General features: G+C 41.0%; 1 protein-coding gene across 1 annotated transcript in view; it reads right to left on the reverse strand.

Annotated features, from left to right (window-relative positions):
- Positions 1-12,278, reverse strand: part of GARRE1 (granule associated Rac and RHOG effector 1) — a 110,215-nt gene that overhangs the window by 6,295 nt on the left and 91,642 nt on the right. The window contains exons 9-12 of the mRNA XM_074968762.1: positions 9,215-9,340; positions 7,650-8,647; positions 4,160-4,325; positions 2,949-3,083 (exon numbers count right to left, since the gene is read on the reverse strand). Of these exons, the coding sequence (XP_074824863.1) occupies positions 2,949-3,083; positions 4,160-4,325; positions 7,650-8,647; positions 9,215-9,340 (1,425 nt within the window). The remainder of the gene's footprint in view (positions 1-2,948; positions 3,084-4,159; positions 4,326-7,649; positions 8,648-9,214; positions 9,341-12,278) is intronic.

Below are 12,278 nucleotides of genomic sequence, written 5' to 3' on the forward strand. Positions count from 1 at the left end.
TTTGGATACGGTCTGTCCTCAAATACACTGACAACTGACGAACAAGTGAAATGACAACATTGCAAGAGTCAAGAAAGTGAGAGTTGAGCAACTGAGAGGAAAGAATTTTCTGAATTCTGGTTCTTGTTACTTACATTTGAGAGCTATTTCAATTTACATGGACTAACATTTTGGAGGAAAGCAATCTTTGTTAAGATTCATCATCACCCTTTCAATTCATGGTAAGCACTAATACACATCCTCAGAGACCCTCAACAAGTCCTCCAGCAAAACTAGAGAAAGCCATAGTAGATATTCCCGATATTTCTGAAGGTACGTCTACACTTACAAGAGCGTACCATGTACAGACAAAGCACACCCAGCTAGCACAGGTATAAATAGTAGTGTAGACGGTGAGGCATGTCTTAGGCATGGCTTGGCTGAGGCATGGCTACGTGCCTGCATTCTCAGCGTACATGCCCTATACAGCTCTCTACATGCCCAAGAAGGGCAATCCACGTCTATGCTGCTGTTTTTTGCCATACAGTGTTCTCCTGCTTTTCCTGCTGCCAGAGCCTTTCCCTGCCACAATGAAGGCTCTGACAGCAGGGAGAGGCCCTGCTGCCTTGAACCTTTCCCCACTGCCTCCCCTTTGTGGGAGCCCTTCACTGCTACATATAGCTACACACTGCAGTGACAAATGTGGATGCAGCCTGCTTTCACTGCAGTGTGTAAACTACGTGTGTAGTGCCTCTACTCTACAAGCTGCCGTAAGGATAGACAAGACATGAGATTAAAAAAAAAACGAGATAAAAAATCCTAAAAACTGCAGTGTTCAGGCCTTTACACATCATGAAAAAAGACCCAACTTTTACCAAGTCCTCTGCAAATCCGCTTTTAAGAATGCTCAGCACTCTGCCCTGCTCTTGTACAGTTTCATAAATATTTTAGTTAAATGTCATGATACCTAAAGCTATGGATGGGCTCTTTTAGTTATAAAAAATTAACTAAAATAAACAACAGAACAGTATTTGCTGATAAGCAAGAAACACCAGCACTGCAGGCTAGCTATTTTTATGACACCTGCAACTCAGATATGTGAGATTTTTTACCTTCCATTTTGAAGATTCTAGTATCAGACGTCTGTTATGGAGTTGTCTCTTCTCACTCCGCCCCCCCCCCCCCACCCTACACCCAAACAATGATCCTGGGAATAGATTTTGACATCAAACAGGATTACCAGAATGAATCTGTCAATATAACACACCCTGCTATGTTCTCTGGCAGCTTGCTTCCCTGGTTTCACTCTTCCACATTCAGCTGCTGCTTTTTCCTATGACTGCTTACAGACATTCCTCTTCATCTAACTCTGCAAAAGCAGTCTCTGAAGTTTGGTTCTTGGCCCCTTTACATTCCTCTTCATCTAACTCTGCAAAAGCAGTCTCTGAAGTTTGGTTCTTGGCCCCTTAAAACCTCAGGTATAACTCCTATGCTGCGGACACTTCATTCTATACCCCACTCCTTCATTGTTTTGACCACCCTTCACTTGCTTTCTGAATGCATTAGCCTTACCCACATTTTGCTCCACCACACTTCTTTCAGGGCAACACATCCAAAACAGATATCCAAGGATGACACACTGCTTCAGGAAATGTAGCCCTGTTGCCATTGGCTTTCAGCACCCAACCCCCAAAATGGGTAAATTTACTTATATTGGCATGTTTTGGCTCTAAATTATTCAGTGGCTATTATGGGAGGTTATTTAAAATATGTTCAGCCACAGCACTAGTATTTGCTGACAGTTTAGGTTTGCCAAAGGGCAACCACATGGCAGATTTTGAAAACTACCTATCTTGGGAACCAAACACTCTACTAGAGTAGGGGACCTAGGCCCTGATTCTCAAAGGCACTTAGAGATTTAACTTCCACTCATTCCAGTGGGAGCTAGGCACTTAAATACCTTAGAAGATCTGGGCCCTACTGCCTTGAATAATTCACTTTTCAAATTTAGGCGTCTTCATTACTCCTCTCTTAGCTACACACCTACCACTGGATCAGTGAAAAATTCCAGAGACACAGCAAAGCTTTCAATCCCTCCGGAAGGTAGAAAATGATTAGGTTGTGATGTGTAGTATAACAGGAATAATCTACTGCTGTAATTCATTTTTGAGACTGATTAAACACCTTGGCTCCGTTTTAGCTATTAATCAAGCTCATTAGTTTATTTGCTTTATATGATACCAACAAAAAAATGCAACTGTGCATACAGAAAAGGAGGGACCAAGCTGACAAGGCTATTTAAGATAAAGGCAGGAAGTTTGAGGCTGATGCCCACTTGAAGGGGGAACCAGTGGAAGAACTCAAATAGGGGCTTGACATGGTAAGAATGACCAGGCTGGTAGATTATTTTAGCAGCACCATTTTGAGTAGAATTAAGGGGAACAAGGCCACAAAGGAGGAGGTTGCAGTAGTCAAGATGCATAAAGAGGGACTGGATGAGAATTTTAGCTTGAGATGAAGCGTTGGAAGAAGTGGTAGGGTTTATACACGAGTCTAGAGAGGGCCAACTGAAAGATGATCCCCAGTTTAAAGGGGTGAGTAACTGGGAAGATGGGGGTGTTACCCATAGTGACAGAGTAAGGTGGGGAAAGTTCAAGAGCTCACTTTTGTGCATGTTGAGTTTGAGATGACAAATGGACGTTCGTGAAAAGATATCAGAAAGATACTAGACTGGAGGAGGTGATAGCTCACTAGCGAAATTTCTGAGTCATCTGCATAAAGATCAGATACTTACGGATCCATATGACCAATGTGGCTAACAAGTTTCAATTCATGTGGTTGTCTCACAATCCCACCAACTGAACGCTCCTCACACAACAAGATTCTCACTTTGTCTTGCCATTCTTTTATGAAATTAGGATTAAAAAGATTCAAGTGGCACATGTTTATATTAACACATATCTGCTCACCTCCTTTGCTTGACGGCAGCAACAAGGTCTGGCCCTGAGAACATGGAAAACAAACTGTCTCCATTAGCTGAGGAGGTCTCGTCACTTGAGCTGGCTGAGTCTCCTTGATTACCAGACCAGCTGTTTGTCACATCACTGTAAGGAAATAGGATGTCAGTCCTCATTTCTACACTGTCCTGACCAGAGTACCTGCCATGAAGCGTTAATGGATTTTACCTTAAATGCTGAATGTTGGGAAGTCCCTACTCCTGGGACCCATTGGTTAAACCCCAGTTGTGCAGAAAGTGTAGAAGGGGGAATATTTTTGAGTTATCTATTCACATAGAAAATCAGTAAATTTCTCTAATTATTATTATTATAGTAATAGACCTGCCACTGCAATATCATTAATTGCAACAATCTAATGTAAAAAAGAAAATCTCTTTCATTCATATATATGTATTCATATTATATACACACACCATAACCTCTCACTCAGGCAGAAGATCCAAACGATACTTGGTTTAGGAATTTCCAAAAGGGTTCAGACATCTTTTTCAGAATTAGATGAGCATGGGATCTCTACCTGGAGGCTGCAAACTGGTATAAAAGGCAGGTCACAAACAACCACTCTCCCTTGGTGGAGAGATGGGAAGGGGATCCTGAAACCTTTTTATGTTGTAACATGAGGCCACAGCATGGAAAAGGATGAGAACCACTGAACTAGAGAACATAGCAACCCTCAGAACCTCTCACTGCATATACTGAAGACTGAATCCACATTTGCTGATTAAGCAGCATCCAGCTGATAATGTCTAGGAAGCTCAATTCAATCCCCTGACATACCAAGTGGCTTCATAGCATCATTCCTGATCATGAATATCCTTGGCCTTTAAGATATTAAAATAAACTCATTTTGAATTAAGCTTTATTATAAACCTGTCACTTCTTATGTTAAGATTAAAAATACACTGTATAAATACAACTGCACTAAAATATTTGTTTAAAGGACATTTTAAGCTAAATGTTACCACTTCAATATCAATAAAGCAGAAAATGGCCTCCTACCCTTGAAAATTCTGTATTTTTTAGAAAAATATTATAGCATTTGTCCAGTGAAGCAATGACAGTTAACACAGCTATCAGGAAACACCAAGTAATTTACAGCATCTCTCCACTATGTTCAACTTCAACGTACAGTGGATTAGAACATAATGTATGGTCTCACTTACCCTTCTGTGAAATACTCCGGGAAAGGCCAGGTTCTGTGAGGATCATCAGGAAGAGGCCAGTTGCTACGTGTGTTGCTTGGGCGACGGATGTGCTGTGCTTGCCTTTTTTGTAGCATAGCCTGGCTGACCCCGGCTACATAGCGGGCAAACTCTGGATCAGAGCCAACTTAATATACAAAAAGAAATCTGAGAGTCAGTTGCTGACATATTCAGCTATTTCTACTGTAATTATCCCTTCATTTAATCCTTTCACTAGGCTGTCTATCCCAGCAAAAAACCCTAACAATGAATACCAGTCAACACAGTTGATAACTCTCTGTGAAGCAATATATAGTACTAAATAACTAGATAACTGAAAAAAGTTATGAATTGACAAAGAGGTACACAGTATCTCCATATGCTGAATAAGGGGAAAGGGGAAGTTACTGACCTGTAACTGGAGGTTCCTCAATATGTGGTCCCTATCTGTATTCCACTGTGGGTTATGCATGTGCACCATGCACCCAGAGCCAGAGAATTTGAAAATAGTGTCCACTGGTCTGCACATGCACCCTGGCTCACCTTGTGCCTCTGTCTGAGGGGATAAAGGCCATGGCTGTGGGACCATCTCTCCAGTTCCTTCTCTACTGCAAATCAGATAAGATTTGAAGCAGAGGGGAAAGAGGGCAGACAGTGGAATAGAGATAGGAACCACACATCCGGAAGAACCTCCAGTTACAGGTCAGTAACTTCCCCTTCTTCTTTGTGTGATGGTCCCTATTGTATTCCATTGTGGGTGACTGACAAGTAGTACTTAAGTAGAAGGAGGGTATGAGGCTGTAGAAGGAAAAGCTAAGTGGAAGACCACCACCAAAATGAGGCATCAACAGAGGAATCCTGCACCAGGACATGTCGTCTCACAAATGTGTGATTGGAGCCCCATGTGGCCGCTTCACAGATATCAAGGAGTGGGACCTCCTAAAGTGATGCTGTAGTCATTGCTTGTGCTCTAGTGGAATGAGCTTTCACCACATCGCGGGGGGGGTGGGAGAATGGAATTTGGGATGTAGATGCAAAAAACCCCTTATCCTTATGGAATATAGTCAGGGCCCTACCATTCCATTTTGTTCAATTTCACGGTCATAGGGTTTTTAAAATCGTAAATTTCATGATTTCAGCCCTTTAAATCTGAAATTTAACAGTGTTGTAATTGTAGGGGTCCTGACCCAAAAAGGAATTGTGTGGGAGTTGCAAGGGATTCCACAACCTCCCTTGGAAGCCTATTCCAGGGCTTAATTATTCTTAGATAGAAAGTTTTTCCTAATATCTAACCTAAATCTCCATTGGTGCAAATTAAGTTGATTACTTCTTGTCCTACTCTCAGTGGATATGGAGAACAATTGATCACTATCCCCTTTAGAACAGCCCTTAATGTATTCAAAGACTTATCAGTCCCTCCTCAGTCTTCTTTTCTCAAGATTAAACAAACTCACTTTTTTTTTAAACCCTTCCTCATAGGTCAGGTTTTCTAAACCGTTTATCATTTTACTGCTCTCCCCTGAACTCTCTCCAATTTATCCACAACTTTCTTAAAATGTGGTACCCAAAACTGGACACAATACTTCAGCTGAGGCCTCACCAGTGCTGAGTAGAGCAGAACAATTACCTCCTGTGTCTTACATACGCCACTCCTGTTAATATATCCTAAAATGATATTAGCCTTTTTTGCAGCAAAGTGCTTGCATTGTCATCTACAAATTTTATAAGCATACTCTCCATTCCATTATCCAAGTCATTAATGAATACATTGCCTAGTACCAGACCCACGACAGACCTCTGTGGGACCCCACTAGATATGTCCTTCCAGCTGGACAGTGAACCATTGATAACTACTCTGAGTATGGTCTTTCAACCAGCTGAGCATCCGCCTTACAGTAATTTCATCTAGACCACATTTCCCTAGTTTGTTTATGAGAATGTCATGTGGGACTGGGTCAAAATATACTAAAATCTAGCTATATCACATTAAGCTCTAAGCACATTAAGTTCTAAGCACATTATTTTAAAACAAACAATTTCAAAAATTAATTTCTCCTTTACTTACTGTATTAACCAAAGCCTGAGTTACGGATTCCTACCACTCTGCTCAGAATATGGCACTCAAGTGAAGGAGGAGCTGATTTTTCCGTTTTAAAAAAGGTCATTTATTATATTATGTTTTTTAAAGGCCAAGTCACATATAAAACCATCTCCTTACCTATGTAACAATTTATTAAAAGTGAATTAAAATATTCACTCTGTTCAATTATTTGCCACATTCGTTTCAGCACAGAGGAAAAAAGTAAGGTTTGTTTTGCATTCATGTTCTCAGTCCAGTAATGCAAATGTTATAGAGGGTTTAAATTACATATGGGGGGTTTTGTTTTAAAGTTCATTGGAACATTTCCATTGGACAAGTTGTTTTTTTTTTTTTAAACCTGAAATCTAAATTCTGGGTCAATTTTACCTTGACAGCATGCCTGTAACTGGGACCCCAAATTTGGTTGTTTTTTTTTTTTTTGTTTTGTTTTGTTTGTAAACAAAAAGGTCCCTGGGCAGAACTAGTAACTTCTCCTCTCATTTTACTACTAAAAGAAATACTTATCGTACACTCTCTTCTCCTTACCATTAATAAACCTAGTCAGAGCACTACCCTTTTGGAATTTAACAAATGGTGCTGACTGCCTTTGTAGTAACCACAATGGGTAGGCCTGACCGTAAGCAGTAAAACTAGAGTAGGAGACAAGTGAGTTGGTTGTTAAAAAGTCTCTACAGCCCTCAGGTGCATATGAATTGAGAGACAATGTCACGGTTGGGGGAAGAGGGGAAGAGACTCCTCTGCCAGTACAACTAATGTCTCTCCAAGCAGTTTTAATAACTGCATAATTTCTGCAGAGCAGAAACTTTTTGATGTTAGATGGGTTGTGAGTACAAAGATAATTGTGAGGGATCCTTTTCTGTATTGTGATGTGGTCCATGTTATGAAAAAGTTTCAGAAACCCTTGAAATTAGGGCTAGAAACTGAGGTTTTACTCTCATCTTTGCCAACGACTTGCAGGGTGTCACTTGGCTTTAAAAATCCGGGCCTATTTAGGCGTTGCTGCGCTCAGGATCACAACGCGTAATTGATTTAGGAGCTTATATCTCGAGCCTAAATTCCATTGTCAGTAGATGGAATTTAGACAAAGTGCGTAAATCCCTTTTGAAAATTAGATTTAGGCTCCTAAATCAGTTAGATGTCGTGACCCTGAGTGCAGCACTAAATAGCTTTAAAAATCTGGGCCTTAAAACCTCTTTGTACCTCAATTCACTCAACTGTTAAAAATAAAAGTGCACAGATGTTAATGCCCACTGACCCCTGTAAAACACTTGGGATCCACGGATGAAAAACACTGTTAACATTTAACAAGATTCTTTACTTTGTAAAAAGTATAAATAAAATGTAATTATTCAAAGAAAAAAAGATACACACCTGCAGGATCAAAAGGCAGAATTTCTCCCAACATCCCAAAGACTCCATCATTCTGGTCACGGTTCGGCCATGTGTTGTTTCTAGGTCCTTGTGGTTTTTGTCCTAACATCTCAGACACCATACTGTCCATATAGCTGCTCACAAGACCCAAGCTATACAAATCAGAGCTCAGATCTGAGAAGCCAGGATTGTTCCACTGACTAATATGAGACAATCCAGCCCCAACGGCTTGTGCTGACTGCTGTGAAGAATTATTCACCCATTTGCTGGATACACGCTGTTGCTGCGCTCCAAATGGTTGGAGAAGATGTTGATAATACTGCATTTGCTGCTGCTGCTGCTGCTTTTGTGACTGCTGTTGCTGTGACAACCCTTGCTGAGAAGGGTGCAGAGATGTGTGAGACATAGACTGTGGTTGCTGTTGCACTGCTCCCGATTTTTGTTCTGTTGCTGTAGAAGATGCAACAGAGTTCCTTCTTTTCACCAATGGAGAAGTCTGCTGGGATTTGCCCATATTAAAACCAGACAAGAAATCTATAACCTCCTGCATTTCCTGGTCAGTTGGTAAATTCATACCTTTATCATCCTTGCCATCATCTGCTTTGAAGAAATTATCACACCTTTCAACAAGAAATCCATTGACTATTTGGTTACTTGTGCTTTGAGTTGGCTGTAATGGATCTATAGTCCTAGGGAAATTACCAATGTTCAAAATACTTTGTAACCGTGTGTCTATGTTACTGGGCATTTTAGTTTTCTCCTCTGCGTTGTTACCTATGAAGACATTTTTGGAAGGCGTACTGGGGATAGAGTAACTTCCACTGTTGCTTGAACTGGTGCAGGAAGTTTTCTTTGTGAACCGTGAAGTCAGTTTTGAGAAAGTCTTTTGCAGGCCTCCCGATGACTTGCTTCCATTTCCAGACGGCATGTCAACTTGATTCCCGAAGTCACAGATCTCACGCTGTAACTGGATCTGAATACAGGGCAAAGCTTGCTCCCTGTTTCAACAAAAAACATCTCTTTCAAGCCAACCAATACATTAGCCTAAACTATGTCTTAACAAGTCTACACTTTCAGTCTGTGTATTTTTGGGAAACTGAATAATTGGGTAATGGATGGGGAAACAAAAAATAGAGCTCTTCAGACAAATCTTGGTTAACGTCAATCAGACTAGTAAATTATTTTCTTATTTGACAGAGTGATGTTAGCTAAACAGCTACACTGGTATTGATTAGTCTGGTTGACTTGAAGTTTTGGGGTATTCATTTTTTTTTTAAATGTATTTTAATAAGGCTCAAAAATCTGACAGGCACACCCATGTCTTTGCAATAGGCCAGCAGACTGCAAGAAGGTAATTTTTGTTCCACTTTTTCATCTACCTCTAGGCTACCTAAGCTTTGCAAACTTCTTACTGTCTGATATATGCCCCAATTCTCTGCCTTCCTCCCCCCATGAACAGACACTAACAATTTTTGCAATATTGTATTGAGTCATCTTACAGACCTCCGAATAACTGACTTCTTTTAAACTAGAAAAGTAGAGCATAAGGAAAATGTGAGATGTACCTTCCTTCCTTCCACCTGTTTATGTCAAACACAGCAGTATAGAGCACATCTACCAGTCCCAAAGTCTTCTCTGGATCCAGACTCCTCTGCAGTAAAGACATTGTTGCTGGATCTTCCTTCAGACACCTAAAAATATTGAATTTTTTAAAAAGCTATTCTTGGACTATTCCAATCATAAATGTTTAATAAAAGCAACAAAATGCCACTTAATTATGCTAAAACTTGGTTATGCATTTGTGAAACAAATCAGGTATTGTTCATAGATAGCTTAGCTACCACCACTTAACACGAGCAACCAAAATCACTCTGCTTTTGGGTAAGAACAGAGAATTGCTACCAAGTACTGATGATGAAATTCACAAACTGGAATGGATGGGTTGCACTCATGCTGTAAGAATGACAAGCAGCAGAAACCAAATAAGGACTCAGAATTCTCAGCATCTCCCCTTTCAGACCTGCCTGTTATCTCCCAAAAAAAGCTACTTGTACCAGTAAGGCAATGTTCAATGCTGAAATAATTTATAGTATAACAGAAGTCTCTGCACTAGGCACATATGACATAACCTTCTCACATGGGTCATTCAGCACTGGTAGACTTGAGATGCAGAACCATTACTAACAGTAAAAATATCCTCTCTCTGAATTCTACGGTCCACCACTCTGGAACAGACAGGATCTCTATAGCAATCCCACATCCCTAATAAAAGACAAGAATATCAAGAACAAACTGCTTTGAGTACAATGGAAATGGTGTCCACAGAAGCAAAAGTGCCCAACTTGAAATGCTTACACAAAACAAGCGGCTACCTCAGCGTCTTCTGCTGAAGCTTCTGCAATTTCAGTCTGGAAGAGGTTGGGCCAGCCTGACATGAGTGAAAAAGGACAGACACTCCATGTTCAGCCAGTGCAAGAAAGATTAAATCACTTGGAAAAAGTGATTCTAGACGCTCCCCAAGTACTTTACTACACTCTGAAAAGACAAAACTCACCCCCCCCATTAAAAAAAAACCAAAAACTTTTCATATCTTTAATGGCAAGCGTTCTCTAATGCAGGTCTGGGAAAGAACTACTTTTTGGCCCAAATGGAAGCAGGTCGCCGAATAGGGTGAAAAGTTAATTCACACACATGCACACATGTGCAAAAATAGTTGCTCTCTCCTGAAAGTTCCCTCTCCCAGCAGAGATTAGCAGAGATTATGGCAATTTTTAAAAAAGACTATATTAATAGACAGATAAAATAAGGAAACTGACTTACAGGCTTCTGAGGGGGTTTACACAGTAAACTCATTAGCTAAGTCCTCAGCCATTTTGCAGGGAAGGGTGAGTTTAACTGGAGATCTGGAGAGACAACTTTAAAATATAAAATTATCCATGATTATCAATGGATGACCCTCATGAAAAATCTTCAGTTCTGCCATGGAGACTACTCAGGGAAGATGCTTGAACCCTAACAAAAGTTACAGCAAGAGACCTCTATTCAGCTCCTAATGGAAAAAAATAAAATACAAGCTCAGGAACAGGTGTGGAGAGATGTATTCTTATTGAGGACAGCCAGTGCATTTTTTCCAGACATTGCAAAAGGAATGAAAGTTGGGCAATTTAAGAGTACAAAACTTCCCAACTAGCCATTTCTGAGCTACATTCACCCTTCCAGGTCACTCGGTCATTAGATCAAAATCAGTAACAGGTCCATGCTTAAGTATATCATGGCATTAGAAGGGGATTATCCACAGAGGGCTGCTACAGACCACAACGGCACTGTATCTGTGCATCAAGAAAGATGAAAAAGTAACCTCTGTTCCACCTGAAAAAGAAAGCATTTTGAGTCTCTTGTAAGGCTTGCAGTATTTGACTGGTGTTTTGGTTGGCATATGAATAAAGACAGCTCTCAGCTCAACCTCCTAGAAAGTTAAAAACTTACAGATGAAGTGACTTCCATGTTTGGTTTATTAGTTTCCATCCTGTTTTTTCGTAGATGACTGAAGAGGAGTGTGTTCATACCAGAGCTGCTTGAGCAGAACACAATGCATGGCAAGTCTTATGGCTCTCAGTTACAGAATACAGTGCACATTGTTTTTCATTATGTACTGTTTGCCTTGTGCCATCTGATATCCCTCAAAAGCCTCCGGTTTAAGGGGCTGGTGATGTTTCATACCTGATACAGTTCCTGTAGACCTCTGGTTAAGAGATGTAACCTGCTCAGCCGCCATAGAAGTCAGGACTCAATTCTGTCGTGCTAAATGACTCTAGATTATCTGAGAGGCACACCTTGTTTTGTATCAGAGTACACCTTGTTTTGTAGTTTTTTGCAGTTAAACCCATGAAACTACATCCAGACACAGAGACCCATCATATGCGTGCCCTCCCTGACAAGTTACCAGGGCAATGACAGAAAGGATTTGCAAAGCAAATCAGGCTAGGTATTAATTCCCACTTTCTTTATGTTGTTTCTGAACACACAGCTGGTCTCAATTCTGAGTGAGAGATACGGAACTTCTATCCAGCTCCATTACTAATCTTAATTGAAGAGATCGATATCAAGTTGATTATCCCTTCAGTTAGTCAGAACAACAGGTAGGCCCAGCAAGGGCATCATTTCTGATGGGGAGGGGGGCAACTTTAACCATGATTCCAGAGGCTACTTAGGCACCTAAAAACTTTATATTTGTTTTTGGTTTGTTGTTTGTTTGTTTTTGTTTGGTTGGGTTTTGTTGTGGTTTTTTTTGTTTGTTTTTTAAGATAATGGGGTGGGGGCCACAACCAAAAATAACTCAAAGGAAGGGGCTCATCTAAAAAGGTTTGAAAACTGCTCAGGGTGCAGGCAGGGGGATAGCTAGGGGCTGTGTGCTGGGAGGGATATTGCTTAGGGTGCAGGGAGGGGCTGTGTCCGAGGGGGAGCTGCTGCTGCTGCGGCGGCCAACCATGCACTCAGTCCCTAGTTGCCACAGTGGGGCAGATCTAGGGGGCAGGAGGGCTTTCCCTGCCCAGGCACACAATGGGAGAAGGGAGGGGGACACCCTGAGATCAGCCCCACCTGGCTCTGTGCAGCAGATCAGGAGGCAAG

This window comes from Natator depressus, chromosome 12, assembly GCF_965152275.1.
Source record: "Natator depressus isolate rNatDep1 chromosome 12, rNatDep2.hap1, whole genome shotgun sequence".
NCBI lineage: Eukaryota > Metazoa > Chordata > Testudines > Cheloniidae > Natator > Natator depressus.